Here is a 17,068-nt window from a genome sequence, read left to right as displayed (position 1 = left end):
AATGCCTAAGCCACTTTAATCACAATGAGTCTTAGGTTACTTATATAAAATGGAACAGTGATTGCCCCGTGTTGCTCAAAGGGTTGTTGTATCAAATAAATATAAAGCATGTGTTATGCCACACCTTAAAAAATTTTAAATTAAAGGAAGGCTGTTTGAGGGAAAAGCATTCCGTGATTCTGAGAAAGGCAAGATAGCATACAATGGTCATGTTGAAAAATTCTTCTAAATGAAGAATCCATGATAAACTTAGTACAAAGAGCAACAATTACTTTATTTGCCAAGGGAAATTAAGTAGATTTCTAAATTACATTTTTATAATAAGAAAACTTAGCTTCTAGTCTGTAAATGATGCTCTCTCAGTTACCAGTAAGCCAAAATAATTATTTTTAATAACTCTATAGCTGACATTAAATATTTTGATACATACAAATATTAGGATTGCAAAATGAGATGAATTTAATGAGGGAAAATGGATAAAGATATGGGAGGGCATTTCTGGGTTCACTTTTGTGTAAGTTTGAAATTCACCATCATAAAAAGAAAGACACATACACACATACAACACACAGGTTTCAGGTCAGAATATGAAGAATAAAAAGGAATGCTTACAATAAATTTTTAACAACATGAGAAAGTGTCTATTTATAATCTTAGGTGAACCTGAATTGTATATATATATGGACCTGATGATATTTAAAATACATGTGTGTGTAGAAAAATTCTGGAAGCAAATTTTCTGAAATATAAAAATGACTCAAGAAATGATCAATCAGTGAGTGTTATTTCCTCGATTGTAATTTCCCACATTTGGCAAATTTTGTAGAAAAGGAAAAGTCACTTGTATAATTAAAAAAAAATAAAAATAAAAGACAGCACTCGAAAACAAATATCTACGTTTATGACCCCAGCTAAGACCAATTACAAAACAACAGTGATAATGATAATAATAATAATAACAGTTAGCATTTGAATACTTAGTAATTGCCAGTCACTGTTTTCAGGGCTTCATAAGTATGAACAAATTTAACCCTCAAAATCACCTCAGAAGGCACTTATCTACTATTTTCCCATTTACCAGATGCAGGAACTTTTAATTACTGTAATTTTAACTACTTTTGCATTAGAAAACATTTAAGTCTGAACTGCTTTCTTTGTAACTCAGCTAATAAGGAATATGAGTTTCAAAGTTCCACACACTTTTTGGGGGGGGGTATTTATCTTTTTACATTTTACTTTGAAATAAATTCAAAGTTATAGGAACAGTTGCAAAAACAATACAAACCCCATACACAGAACTCCAGCATTCCCTGACTCCCCCCCGAAACCCCGATCCACTAACTTTAACTTGTTGTCAGACCGCTATTTCTTACCCTCCATCCCACCCTCCCTCTCTCCCTATCTATCATCCATCATCCATTGCTCTGTCTTCTGAACATATGAGAGCTAGTTGCACACATCCTTGAACAAACACTATAATTCACATATACAATTCCCACGAACAAGAACATTCTTTTATGCAATCCCATTATGCGCAGCTAAGAAGTACAAGAGATTCAACAATGACACAAAGTTTACATTCTATATTTCCTTCTCCTTATGTCTCACCTGTGTCCCTTTGAGCCTCCTGTCCTCCATCCTCAGATCCCATCCAGGGTCATCCTTGGCATTCAACTGTCATCTATTTAGACTTTTTTTTTTTTTCTCAATTGTGGAAACATACATACAGCCTAAATCTTCCCATTCCACCCCTTCCCTAGCATTCCATTAGTGGGATTAATCACATTTAGAATGTTGTAATGCTATCATGTTCCCACCATCTATTACTAGAAATTCCCCTTCACCTCAAACAGCAACCCTACACTCCTTTCTTAACTCCCCATTGCCCCTTCCCCCATTTCTCTTAACCCATACTCTACTTTTCATCTCTATGGTCATATTCTCTGATAATTTCTTTGTGTTTACTGTGGGGCTTAAAATTAAACTCTTAAATCCATAACAAGTTTGTTTTTCTTTCACACCAACTTAATTTCAATAGGACACATAAACTATGTACCTATACTCCTCCATTTCATCTTTATATAGTTCTTGTCAAAAATTACATATTTTACATTGAGTTCAAAACCACTGATTTGTCATTAGAGTTCATGTATTTTGTATCATGTAGGAAGTAAACAGTGGAGTTACAATTCAAAAATTATTGACTTCTATTTGTATTCCATTGTGGTCAGAGATTGTGCTTTGAATATGTTCAATTATTTTGTTTGTTTGTTTTAATTTATTGAGGCTTGTTTTATGTCCCAGCATATGGTCCATTCTGGAGAAAGATCAGTGATCACTAGAGAAAAATGAGTGTCCTGGTGATTTGGGATGTAATGTTCTACATATGTCTGTTAAAATTCTCTATATCTCTTTCTCCTTTCTTTGTTTCTCTGTCGGTAAGGCTCCCTTTACTATCTGAAGTAGGGCAGGTCTTTTATTGGCAAACCCTCTCAGCATTTGTTTGTTTGTGAAAAATTTAAGCTCTCTCTCAAATTTGAAGGAGAGTTTTGCTGGATAAACTATTCTTGGTTGGAAATTTTTCTCTCTCAGAGTTTTAAATATGTCTTGTCACTGTCTTCTCGCCTCCATGGTGGCCACTGAGTATCACTACTTGGTCTTATGTTGTTTCCTTTGTATGTGGTGAATTGCTTTTCTCTTGCTGCTTTCAGAAATTGCTCCTTCTCTTCAGTATTTCACAGTCTGATCAGAATATGCCTTGGAGTGGGTTTATCTGGATTTATTCTATTTGGAGTTCGCTGGGCATTTATGCTTTGTATATTTATATTGTGTAGAAGGTTGGGGAAGTTTTCCCCAACAATTTCTTTGAATACTCCTTCAAGACCTTTACCCTTCTCTTCCATTTCTGGGACACCAATGAGTCTTAAATTTGGACGTTTTATTTTATCTATCGTATCCCTGAGATCCATTTCAATTTTTTCGATTTTTTTCTCCATTCTTTCTTTTGTTCTTTCATTTTCCGTTCTGTAGAACTCTAGGACACTGAGTTGTTGTTCAACTTCCTCTAATCTTGTATTATGAGTATCCAGAGTCTTTTTAATTTGGCCAACAATTTCTTTTATTTCCATAAGATCTTCTATTTTTTTATTTAATCTTGCAATTTCTTCTTTGTGCTCTTCTAGGGTCTTCTTGATTTCCCTTTTATCCTGCTCCATGGTCTTCTTCATGTCTTTTATATCCTGTGCCATGTTTTCATTCCTCGATTGTGATTGTTTGATTAATTGTGCCAAGTACTGTGTCTCTTCTGATATTTTGAATTGGGTGTTTGGGATTGGGTTCTCCATATCATCTGGTTTTATCATACGCATTAAGATTTTCTGTTGTTTTTGGCCTCTTGGCATTTGCTTTGCTTCATAGGGTTCTTTCAAGGTGTAAAAAAAAAAAAATACAAATCTAATTTTTCAGAAATACAAGTTGGTGGCATACACTATCTCCAACTAACCAGCAGATGGTGTCTGTGAGTCACCTATACCCCTCAAGTCAGTTCTCCCTAACTCTGTCTCTGTGGTGTGTGGGGAAATGATTTTTGTGGGGTTCAGTTGGTGAACTCAGTTTAGGTTTGTTGTTGGAGCTGTCTGCCCTGAACGTGGTGCCTGTGTCTGGGTGGTCAGGGAGGCATGGCCGCTTTAATATTCAAACCTCCCGGGTGTTCCCAGAGATTCAAGACTGTTGCAAGAGTCTAAGCCTTCATTTCAGTTTTGTCCCAGATTTTCTCTTCACTGACCCACAAACTACCGGCATTGATATAGCATCCCTGGGTTTTCCAAGCGGGTCCCCCTTCTCAGCTGTGATCTTCCAGGACCTCTGCTGAGGGAAGGCTGTGCTATGCCACTAGTGTGCGTCGTCCCTCAAGGGAATCCCTGGGCTGCCAGGCCGTGCAGGGGCGCTCTCTGCCTGATGCAAAGATTAGCCTATAATTCTTGACTGGTGCAAGTTCTGAATGAAAGGCAGGTAGTAGAGCTGGGCCCCAACCCTTTCCTCTTAGAGAAGATAGACACCCTAGGGGGAGGTCATTAGCATTTCAATCGTCTCTCTGCCGGTGCCACACCCCTGTCTGGGTCACAAAACTGGGAACTGAAAATGGCTGAGGCTTTCTCCACTGAGTTGAAAAAGGAACAGAGCTACTCCGAGGTGACCCTCCGGTTCTCCAAGGTCAGTCGTCACCCAAAGCCTCTGTCTACTTGTTGGAGATTCGTACCTCATAGTGAGCAGTTCACACTTGCTAATTAAAACCCCAGTTGGAACTCAGCTGCGCTATATTCAGTTGCTGGGAGAAAGCTTCTCTCTGGCACCACAAGGCTTTGTAGCTAGGGCTGTGGGGGAGGGGTCTCCCAATTGGGATCCACAGTTCTTACAGATTTTATGCCGTGATCTCGGGCATTCCTCCCAATTCCGGTTAGTGTATGATGAGTGGATGGTCACATCTGTCCCCCTGCAGTTATTCCGGATTATTTACTAGTTGTTTCTGTTTTTTTTTAGTTGTTTCAGGGGAACTACTTAGCTTCCACTCCTCTCTATGCTGCCATCTTAGATCCTCATCCTCCGCACATATTTTAAGTAATATATATCTCACCAAGTTGACTAGCTGAACCTTATCACTTATGATTTAGCCAGTACATAGGGCCCTAGAATTTGGAGATAAAGTAATTCTCAGGCATAAAATCAGGAAAAGCCTAACAGGAAATGAACAGGATGAGTCATTTGTAGAAGTAATTATTCTGAAATTGCTCGAGTATAAGCTCTGTTGGAAATTATGTTCACTTCATCACTATATCCTCAGAGTCTGGTATATTTTTTCCACATGGCAGGAAAAATTTTTGATGCAGCAACATAGGTGAAATAATTTAGTAGAGGGTAACCAAGAAATTCTATAATCAGCGTAATTCAAATAAATGTGATCTGGGAGTGATTTCAATACAGAATATTAGCATTAGCATATCCAAAGCTACAACCCAAACAACTGCATTGTATGTAATACATCCAGCTGTAAGAAAAGTAAGAAGATAATAAAGACCCTAGGAAAAAAGAGCAAAAACATTTATCTGGAGGTCTATCATTATCTTCAGGACATAACTGGACTAGACTGTTTGATAGGTCTAATCATAATGGAGATTACCATATATTAATGCAAGTAGCCGGAAGATCCTTAACTTCCTTTATTTTGACTACTTATTCACCTAAGAATCTTCCCCCTACCTTTTGCTTCCTATTTAGGTTTGCCTATGGGCAAAGAATACTGACCAGCTAATATTCCATTTCTGTTCTACTTAGTAAATGGCTATATTTCTCAAAATAAATTAACAGACTAGAATTACAGTCTCTTGGGATACTAATAAGAAATAGTGCCTAAACTGCTAATCAAATCTGTTATTGTACTCATAAATTAAATTGTAAGACATGCAAAGATAAGGACTGCAACCAGGAATGTGATAACAACAAATTACTCTGTGAAATCACGTCTAGGGAGATAGCTTGCCTTCTAATTCATCTCCACCTGGGGAAATAAAGACCTGCAATAAAATATCCAGAAATGTAAGCATAAATATGACTTCATTTATCCATTTATCCATTTAAATAAAATATTTGAAATACCTTCTGAAAGTTCACTAGTTCTGGATATCTGTTCTAGCTCCCATCCAAGATGTAATGATTCATCCATACTTTGTTTCTGTGCCATTTCCAAAGTCATATTTTCTTCCATCAATTCTTCAATCTTTTTTCTATCCATATCACGTTCCTTTTTATTGGCAGGAGTGCAGGGAGTAGAGAGAGTAAAGAAGACTGAATAGCTTAACTGATGCATTTTTTAAGGTATGTTTACACAATGGCTTATTTATTCTGAATGGTAGAAGACAAAATTAGTAATACTACTGTGTAATAAAAGCAGAAATTTCTACTACTCCGGTATTTATATGAAGTTGGAAACATCTAACTTATTTAGCTATCCCTCTTCACTATAGCCAAGAGGACACTAGCTATCCTTCCAATTATAGGGATAGCAACTGAATCTTAGAATTTTTCTTTATAGGCCATACAATTTAACTACTTAGTAATACTTACCATTTCCATATCATGCAATTTAGCCTTTAGTTGTAAATTCTCTTTTTCTAATTCATGTAATTTATCAGAACGAGCTCGAGTTCCCTCTAGTTGGTCTTCCAACATGGTTTTTGTTTCTAATAAAACTTGATTGTCTTCTTTTAATTCCTATAAACATTTCAAATAGGCTTATTTATTACAAATGGGTTATCTGTTAATTTAATGAAGATTACAAACATAAAAATTCTTTCTCATAAAAGAAAACATTTAGCTATCTATCAATGGTGCTTTCCAAAAGTAAAGCTACTGAGTAATAGAAATATAGTAAATGTTTCCTTGGCTTCATTTCCCCCCAAGAATTTAGTTATTGTGCAAACAAAATACTCAGTACTTATATCAGGATGAGCAATACTACAATAATTTCACATGAAATTATTGGTGTGTATCTTATCTTAGTCACAAGGATTGTTAGACAAAACTCTCTATAATAAGGGGCGGGGCAAGATGGCGGAGTGGTGAGGAGCAGAATTTTATCTCTCCCCTAGAGCAGCTGGCAATTACCCAAGAACTATATGAAAGTGTTTTTGGGGTCTCCAGTAACCAGTCACAAATCGGACGCAAGTTTGGAATTGGAGGAAAAGCGGAGATCGCAGCGAACATTGTAAGTTCCCTGGACCAGGGGTCTGGTGCCCCTCCCCACCCAGACCTCACAGACTGTCTTGCTGCCAGCTCCCTGAAAAGGGGGAAAAAAAAACAACCAAAAAACAGCAATCTGCTGAGGGCAAGAAGGGAGGCTCAACCCAGCCTCAACTGCAGAATTAATTAACAAATTAATTAACTAATTTTGGGGGCTGGGGTGCTAAAGAAGGGCTGGGCTCCGAGAAGTGGGGGCACGTAAAAGTGGGCACCCATTCCCAGACTCCAAAAAAGCCATTTTTTTTTTCCCTACATTTTGTCCCTTCTGGCTTCTCACTGATCCCTTATCTTTTTGCATTTCAATAGCCCCTGGCAGGGGTGGAACTGAAGCCCTTGAGAGTAATTATCAGACGATAGCCCAAAGCATATCTTTAAATGCTCTATTCTGACACTGACAAAACTTCCAGGCTGGGGAAAGACTTTTAAAAGAGACTTTTTTTTTTCTTTTTTCTTTTTCTTGTTTCTCTCTTCTATTTTTTTTTTAATCTAAAAGTAATATATGTGGTTATTTTCTATCAGAAAGCCCAGGCTGAGGGACTAGGCTGGGCTTGGGGGAGACAGAGTACCCACAGTGTCTCTGAGTTCCGTATTCACTACTGAAGGTCTCCACCCATCTTTAATTGGCAACTCAGGCTGACCAAGGAATCTATCTGGAGAGGCCCCAAAGAGGAGAGGAGAGGAGGGAATAGTGCCCCTGAGAACAACTGGAGTTCTGAGGATTGGGAGAGTGGAGGGAGGTCCAATTCAACTGGCAGTCCTCCTTTTGGGAACTCAGACCCCAGGGGCTGGAATTCAGATTCTGGCTTCAGTCAGCCACGTCCCCGACAGGATGAGAGTCACCAGGAGAACTAAAGTCTCCATACCTCTTTACACTGGTGGGGGAGCTGCGGGCTGGCCAGCGCCACCTGCTGGACAGGAGAGGAAAAGCACCAATTCTAAAGGCCTCATAGGAGGGTCTCATTCTCAGGAAAACTCCATACCCTCCCAGTGAGACCTGGGCCTCACTAGACTGGGAAAATCTGACTAGGGTCGACCATATCTGGGGAGACCCACTCACAAAAAGGTTACATAGAGGCAGAGCAAGAAACAGAAAAAACAAGAGGGGAAAAATTCTGATCAACTAAATAAAACCTAAGTTAGAGGTCTAGAATAAGTTGAACTGAATAACAGAGGCCAGAGAACAAAGTCAACCAACAAGAAAACCACTAGGTAAAAGATAGAAAACAAGCTCCAAAATAAACTAATCAAGAAAATCAGATGCCTAGACAACTTAAGATAACAAGCCATACCCGGAAACACGAAAACATGGACCAGCCAAAGGAACAAACTAATAGCTCAACTGAGATACAGGATTGGAGGCAACTAATGCTAAATAAATTCTATGAAATGAAGGAAGATATAGCAAAAGAGCTGAAGGATATAAAGAAGACACTGGATGACCATAAAGAAGAATTCATAAACTTAAAAAAACAAATGGCAGAACTCATGGGAATGAAATCCACAATGGAGGAGATGAAAAACACAATGGAGGGATACAACAGTAGATCTGAACAGGTAGAAGAAAGGATCAGTGAACTGGAAGACAGGTCATTCGAATTCATACACACAAAAGAACAGACAGTGAAAAAAATGGAAAAATATGAGCAGGGTCTTAGGGAGCTGAGTGACAACATGAAACGCACAAATATACGTGTTATGGGTATCCCAGAAGGAGAAGAGAGGGGAAAGGGGGCAGAAAGAGTAATAGAAGACATATTCACTGAAAATTTCCCAACTCTTGTAAAAGACAGAAAATTAGAAATTCAAGAAGTACAACGTACCCAAAATAGAATAGATCCCAATAGACCTACTCCAAGACACTTACTGGTCAGATTGTCCAATGTCAAAGACAAAGAGACGATTCTGAAAGCAGCAAGAGAAAAGCGATCCATCACATACAAGGGAAGGTCAATAAAACTATGTACAGATTTCTCTGCAGAAACCATGGAGGCAAGAAGACAGTGGGATGATATATTTAAGATACTGAAAGAGAAAAACTGCCAACCAAGAATTCTATATCCAGCAAAACTTTCCTTCAAAAATGAGGGAGAGATTAAAACATTTTCAGACAAACAGACACTGAGAGAGTTTGTGAATAAGAGACCGGCACTACAAGAAATACTAAAGGGAGTGCTACAGGCTGATAGGAAAAGACAGGAGAGAGAGAGTTGGAGAAGAGTGCAGAAATGAAGATTATCAGGAAAGGTAAAAGGAGAGGAAAAAATAAGATATGACATATAAATTCCAAAAAACAAAATGGTAGTAGGAAGTACTGCCTTTACAGTGATAACACTAAACGTAAATGGATTAAACTCCCCAATAAAAACTCTCTATAAAATCAGGGTTTAATTTACTGACTGGAATAAATTTAAATACTTCTCCCTACCTATGGCATAACAAAGAAAGTGAAGGGTTTTGTTTTTTTGTTATTTTCTCTTTTTTTGCAGTAAAATATTAAGAATTGAACTAGAATTTGTATAAATCATAAACAAAGCCTCTATCAATAAATATTTAACATAAACATCTTGAGAACATAGTTTAAATTCCTAGATATGTTTTGAAGATATGTGTGCGCAAACCTATCTTGCTAAGTTGTATGCCTGAGGTTTATAACAAAAGTCAAGAGAAATTATATTAGAACAGTGGTATCTATGAGGATTCCTTAACAGCACCACACATACACATCTATGTAAGTGGCAAAGAATTTATATATACTTTACCTTTACAGTTTATTGGTCCTATTTTCCAGTAACCTTCAGCATAAAATGTTCTAACTACTTTCTCTTTTAATATTCTCATTTCTTGGTACTGCATAACTCCCTCCTTTTTCATCCCAATACTGAATTTGACCAGAATCTCCTCGATTTACAAAGAATGAGAAAATTAACTGAGAAAGGAAAAGGGGATGCAAGGATTATCAAATTCTTGCTGTCAAACTCAAGTCTATAAAATAGTGACCTGCAACCAACAATTAGGAAAAAATTTTCTCATTTGTTTACATACGTATAGCCTTCACTGATGCTAATTTAGTATATACGCAGTAAGCAGGACTCAGAAATATTGTTTGCTTTCAACTCTGAGAACAGGTTTTGGATTACTAGAATTAACACCATTGTGACCACAAGGGAAGGACTTCAAAAGTTAAAGGAATGAAAGAAAAGCCCCAAAGAATTTAATGCAATTAATGTAAAAAAAAAAGCTCTTTGCAGAAGCCTAACTAAGCAATATGCTTATCTATCATTAAGTAAACACCTGGAGGTTGCTCAAAAACATTAGGAGCTTCTTCTGTTTATTAAGTGCACTTTAAATGTATTTTTAAAATAACACTTTTAAAGGAAAAATACCTTGACTGCTTTAAATTATGCAACATACCTCAACTCTTGCCTTATAAAATTCAATATCATGTAGCCTCTCTTTATATCTACTGACTTCACTTTCAAGCTTATCAACTCTGATTGCCTTCTCTCGAAGGGCATCTAATTCATCTCGGTACATTCTGGCAGAACGAGCATCCGAAAGCAAATTCATATTCTAAATATAAATACAAATAAAAAGTTAATACTATATTATTTTATATTTTCAAATTGATATTCCTTGGTTGCACCATTTGATAAATTTACTAAAAAAATCAATTGCTCATACACTTTAAAACAGTGAATTTTATGATAGAAAATTATAAATCAATGAAGCTGTTTTTAAAAATGGGGAAATACAGAGCTTTTTTTTTTTTTTTTTACCAAGAATAGAAAGCATTTTAAAAAATGCACATATACAATTACACATACATTGCTATTTAATATGCTCTATCAGGAATGTAAAGAATATTCAAGATATGCTAACCTGTGCACTTACAATTAATTTAAAGCTAAAAAGTTAACTTTAAAATATAGGACAATAAAAATACAGAGGAGGCAGGTATTACTAAAGTATTCATCAGTTACTTTAGAAAAATAATGTTTCTATTCATATATGTTATAACATACCAAAATCTTGCTGCAAATTTTTTAATGTTTTGAGGTAAAATAATCAGGGCATGTCTTAATCCCATTTTTGCAAAAAGTAAAATCCAAACTTTTAAGCCTTCTTGTTATCCTTTAGAACAGTGATTCTCAAAGTGTGGTCCAGGGACTCGTGAAGGTCCCTGATTATCTTTGCAGGGAATTCACAAGGTCAAAACTATCTTCATAATATTAAGAGACACTGTTTGTCTTTTTCACTCTCATTCTTTCATGGGTATGCAATGGAGTTTTCCAGAGATTGCATGGCATGTGATATCATAACAGACTAAATGCAGAAAACAGATATAAAACTCTAGTTTGTCTCTCACTAAATCAGACATTAAAGATATTTGCAAAAAATGTAAAACAGTACCACTTTTCTAACTTTTTTGTTTTGTAAAATAAGTTATTTGATTTAGGTGTTATTTATTTTAATATGGAATGGGTTGAGTATTATTTTTAAATGAATAAATATTTGTTAAAATTCCTACTTTTAATTTCCGTTATAATCAATACTTGTAGACATAATCCACATGAGCAATGCTCAATTAGCTGGAAAGGAGTCTTCAGCCCCAATTGTTTGAAAACCATTGTTTACAAGGAACACACAGTAAAACTTCTATCAAAGAGTGGAAAAGCAGCCACACAGCATATTGAGAAATGAAGATTATGATTCCCAGTCTCACACATTTAGGAAGGTCCTAGTTTATGATCTTAGAAGTATATTCCCTGCATTTAAAAATGCATGATTGTTCTATATGCCCATAACTTCTCTAATAAAAAGAAAAAAAAAGGCAGGTTAGGGGAAGTAAGGAGAAGAAACATTTATCTAGCCTTACTCCAATCTTTACATTTATGGGTTAAAGGATAGGTCATGCCCTATCCCAAAAGAAAACAAAACATTACAGAGTGACTAGAAGAAGGGAACTTTTAAACAATTTTTGCCAAGTTGAAAAAACACAAGCTTTGGTAATATAAAAATAAACAATTATTTTTAAAAAGTAAAAAGTTTTGATCTTATTTAATAGGAAAAGAATAAAAAATTAGAAACACTTTATGTCATGTATAAACTAAGATAAAGCACCATCAGAGAACACAGAGACCCAGACCCAAGGAGATACATATAAGCAGCACAGTTTATGGGACAGGCATTCCAATTTCTAAAGCCACAGTAGTCATATACATTAAAAAGAGAAATTTGTAATTATACCAGTCCTAAGAGGCTCCTCTGAATTTTCAATAGCACTGATACAGAAGAAAGAGGAATCCAAAGACTCTGATTTCTAGTTTTGTCATTTTTGAAGACACACTGAAAAATTAATCTGATCTCTTTAATCCTCAGTAATTTCATTTGTTGTATAAAGCATTAAGGTGACGGTCACAAATAATGCAGAGAAAAATCAAGTTCCAATTACTTGGGTGGTCCTATACAACAAAGGTTCCAGGTACAAACCTCTTGTTGCAGTCTTTTTAGTTCTATTTCCACTTGCTCAAGTTCTTGTTTACAGTCCAACAACTGTTCAGTCTTTTCTTCCCTTAAAAGTAAAAATATATTTATTGAAGAATAAGCTTACTACTTTTGAATGATCATCTGTATTAACGATCATAAATCATTGTATCAATAAAACGTATTATCATTACTAAATATCTAGTTGAACATAGTATTAGCCATAACCCCAACCCAAGGGGAAACATAAAGAAATGGATACTAGGAATTTAAATGACTTGATGTCATCACTCAAACTCCCTCCTAATTTTCTAGAAAGGCTAAGCTCAATACCTAATATCTTCATAATTCATAACATCTTTCTGTCTCTCCAATTTCCCTCTCCCCTCAAACTCTTTCTCTTTCTCTCTCTCTTAGACAATTAAGACGAAGAGTTTTTATTCAAGGCAATACTATCTGGGATCTGAGACTTATAAGGGTCTGCAAACAATTTTCGACATTTACAGTGGCTTAAAGGAAATTACACCCTTACTACCTACCAGAAGACTATACATAAATCTGAAGTCTTTCTTTTCTCTATTGGTCTCTTCCTATAAACATCCTCAAATTTCTTCTAGTACTGTTTTTTTTTTCTCTTTACTTTGCTTTATTTCTAACTCCCACCCTCTATTTCCCCTTAAAAGAAGCATCATAAAAGTAAGGTCATCACCCACTATCTCTACTTTTATACTTTCCATTCTTTAGTCTTAAAAATCAAATGTACTTTCTATAAAATAATCTGTTGTGCACATCTCCTCATGATCTTAAATTTTCTTCAAAATCATAATTTTTAATGATGGAGAAATATTCCCTTTCTTAGAAGAGCCACAATTTACTTATTTAATTCCATTTTCCCTGTAATGAATAATGTTTTGGTAAATAAACTCATTATACATAAAACCATGTATAATGAGTTTCTTTACCAATAAATAGGTCACTGCCAATCTATCAGGTAGCAGCTTCAAAGACTGAACAAGGACACGTATCCCTGGCACACACTCCAAGATCTTGCCCTTCATGCAGAACAGCTTAGAAACAATTAAGTCAAAGTGGCATGGGGCAAAGGATTACCACTTTTAAGACATACAACAGAGCACCTCAGAGAGGGGGAAAGTCTATTTCATAGGGAGTAAAGGGGACATATGGATTCCTATAAATAGGGGTATTCCTAAGGCCACAAGTGAGCAGGAGGCCAGGACAAGATGCAGACTCAAAAAAGGAGGAGAGGACCTCCACTTGTGCCTTGGAATGATTTTCTTAATATAAGAGCTAAACTCTGAAGAAGAGCACCAGCCATCGGAGAAAACACGCTGTTGGTTTGCTTGTTTTTATTAGCTCATGGCACTCAAGGGAATCTCTGTTATATCACTAGCTGGACACAAACTTAAGGAACAGACAGGTCCAGGGGCTAAATAACAAAGGTAACACATAACAAGGTAACACATAACAAGGTAACAAATAACAAGACAAAACTTCAGAAACCATCAACAAAGAACACCAGACTAGACAAACATTAAAAAGACTTTTAAAAAGTGATCTTAAATAGAGAACTAAAGGTATCAGGAAAATGATGAATGAATAATATCATTACTTCAATATAGACTAGAAAATGTAAAAAGAAACCAAACAAAAATACTAGAATTGAATGGTACAATGACTAAAATAAAAATTCTGTAGAGGGTTTTAACAGCAGATTAGAGCTGGCAGAAGAAAGAGTTAGTAAACTCTAAGACAAATCAATTTGATTCAGGCTGAAGAGCAGAACAAAAAATAAAGAATGAAAACGGTGAACAGAGCCTAAGAGATCTGTGGGACACCACCAAGTTTATCAATATAGGTATCATGGGAGTCCCAGAAGAAGAAAGAGAAAAATGGACAGAAGGAATAGTCAATGTAAAAATTGCAGCAAACTTCCCAAATTTAAGAAAGACATGAATATATACATTCAAGAAACCCAATGAACCATAAATAGGATAAACTCCAAGAGAACAATGCCCAGAAACATAGTAGACAAACTGTTAAATACCAAGGACAAGGAGAGAGTTCTGAAAGCTACAAAGAGAAAAGCAACATGTTATGTACAAGGGATATGGGGTATGGAATGTTTTGGGTTTTGTTTTTTATTTTTCTCTTTTGGAGTAATGAAAAAGTTCTAAAATTGACTGGTAATGACTGCACAACTATGTGATGATACTATGAGCCAAGGATTGTATATTTTGGACGGATTATATTGTATGCAAATATGTATCAATAAAATTGCATTTAAAAAACACCTTTTTAATGTTTGTGCTCTTCAGATTATATCCTTCTCATTCTTCATGCTCTTCTTGAGCAATCTAATATGAACTAAGTACAATGAGCAAACTCTGAGAGTTAAAATAGAGAGCTTAATAAAGTTGATTATAAATGGATAATCCAGAAATGGATAGCACAATACTGTGTGATGGTAGCACAATGCTGTAAGTGAAATTAACAAAGCTGAGTATGAGTATGGTTGAAAGAGGAAGGCTAGAGTTTTTACATGTCACCAGAAGGAAAGCTAAAGGACAAAAACTACTGGGACTATATAACTTAGAGAAACCTAGAGTAGACAATGATGGTGATTAACTGTATAAATATAAGAAAGTTCTTACATGAACTAGAACAAATGTATGTCACTATTACGAAGTGTAAATAATAGGGTGGTATATGGGAAAAAAATACAATTAATGTAAACTAAGATCTATAGTTAACAGTAACATTGTAATATTCTTGCATTAATTGTAACAAAGGTATTATACCAAAGCTAAATGTCAGTAATAGGGGGATATAAGGGTATGGGATTTTTTTTCCTTTGGAAGAAACGAGAATGTTCTCATATTAACTGTAGTGGGGAATGCATAACTATGTGACTATACCAAGGGCCATTGATTGTACACTTAGGATGGATTGCATGGTGTGAATAAAACTGTTAAAAAACATAATGGGGGAGGAGACGGATCTAAAATGGCGGCATAGAGAGGAGCAGACACTAAGTAGTCCCCCTGGAACAACTAAAAAAACCAGAAACAACTAGTAAATAATCCGGAATAACTGCAGGGGGACAGACGTGAGCGTCCACTCATCATACACCAACCTGAATTGGGAAGAATGCCCAAGATCGCAGCATAAAATCTGTAAGTAAGAACTGCAGATCCCAACTGGGAGACCCCTCCCCCACAGCCCTAGCTACAAAGCCTTGTGGTGCCAGAGAGAAGCTTTCTCCCAGCAAGCGAATATAGCTCAGCTGAGTTCCAACTGAGGTTTTAATTAGCGAGTGTGAACTGCTCACTACGAGGTACGAATCCCCAACAAGTAGACAGAGGCTTTGGGTGACGACTGACCTTGGAGAGCCGGAGGGTTGCCTCGGACTAGCTCTTTTTCTTTTTCGACTCAGTGGAGAAAGCCTCTGCCATTTTCAGTTCCCAGTTCTGTGACCCAGACAGGGGTGTGGCACCAGCAGAGAGAGACGATTGAAATGCTAATGAACTCCCCATAGGGCATCTATCTACTCTAAGAGGAAAGGGGTGGGGCCCAGTTCTACTACCTGCCGTTCATTCAGAACTTACACCAGTCAAGAATTACAGGCTAATCTTGCATCAGGCAAAGAGAGCCCCTGCACTGCCCAGAGGCCCGGGGATTCCCTTGAGGGAGGACGCGCACTAGTGACATAGCACAGCCTTCCCTCAGCAGAGGTCCTGGAAGATCACAGCTGAGAAGGGCGGCCCGCTTGGAAAACCCAGGGATGCTACATCAATGCTGGTAATTTGTGGGTCAGTGAAGAGAAAATCTGGGGCAAAACTGAAATGAAGGCTTAGAGTCTTGCAACAGCATTGAATCTCTGGGAATACCCGGGAGGTTTGAATATTAAAGCAGCCATGCCTCCCTGACCACCCAGACACAGGCACCACGTTCAGGGCAGACAGCTCCAAGAACAAAACTAAACTGAGTTCACCAACTGAACCCCAAAAAATCATTTCCCCACACACCACAGAGACAGAGTTGGGGAGAACTGACTTGAGGGGTATAGATGACTCGGAGACGCCATCTGCTGGTTAGTTGGAGATAGTGTATGCCACCAACTTGTATTTCTGAAAAATTAGATTTGTATTTTTTTTTTTATATACCTTGAAAGAACCCTATGAAGCAAAGCAAATGCCAAGAGGCCAAAAACAACAGAAAATCTTAATGCGTATGATAAAACCAGATGATATGGAGAACCCAATCCCAAACACCCAATTCAAAATACCGGAAGAGACACAGTACTTGGCACAATTAATCAAACAATCACAATCAAGGAACGAAAACATGGCACAGGATATAAAAGACATGAAGAAGACCATGGAACAGGATAAAAAGGACATCAATAAGACCCTAGAAGAGCACAAAGAAGAAATTGCAAGATTAAATAAAAAAATAGAAGATCTTATGGAAATAAAAGAAATTGTTGGCCAAATTAAAAAGACTCTGGATACTCATAATAAAGATTAGAGAAAGTTGAACAATGACTCAGTGTCCTAGAGGTCCACAGAACAGACAATGAAAGAACAAAAGACAGAATGGAGAAAAAAATCGAAAAAATCAAAATGGATCTCAGGGATACAATAGATAAAATAAACCGTCCAAATTTAAAACTCATTGGTGTCCCAGAAGGGGAAGAGAAGGGTAAAGGTCTAGAGAGAGTATTCAAAGAAATTGTTGGGGAAAACTTCCCAAACCTTCTACACAATAT

The 17,068-nt window shown here is 36.7% G+C and overlaps 1 protein-coding gene across 11 annotated transcripts in view; it reads right to left on the bottom strand.

Annotated features, from left to right (window-relative positions):
• Nucleotides 1-17,068, bottom strand: part of CCDC88A (coiled-coil domain containing 88A) — a 152,963-nt gene that overhangs the window by 64,283 nt on the left and 71,612 nt on the right. For all 11 annotated transcript variants that reach the window (XM_037806582.1, XM_037806580.1, XM_037806581.1 and 8 more), the window contains 4 exons: nucleotides 12,286-12,367; nucleotides 10,207-10,365; nucleotides 6,121-6,267; nucleotides 5,653-5,797 (listed from right to left, as the gene is read on the bottom strand). In XM_037806582.1, the coding sequence (XP_037662510.1) occupies nucleotides 5,653-5,797; nucleotides 6,121-6,267; nucleotides 10,207-10,365; nucleotides 12,286-12,367 (533 nt within the window). The remainder of the gene's footprint in view (nucleotides 1-5,652; nucleotides 5,798-6,120; nucleotides 6,268-10,206; nucleotides 10,366-12,285; nucleotides 12,368-17,068) is intronic.

The sequence above is a fragment of the Choloepus didactylus genome, chromosome 17, assembly GCF_015220235.1.
Source record: "Choloepus didactylus isolate mChoDid1 chromosome 17, mChoDid1.pri, whole genome shotgun sequence".
NCBI classification, from domain to species: domain Eukaryota; kingdom Metazoa; phylum Chordata; class Mammalia; order Pilosa; family Megalonychidae; genus Choloepus; species Choloepus didactylus.
Note: the sequence above shows the minus strand (reverse complement) of the source record. Positions and strands in the feature narration are given on the sequence as shown.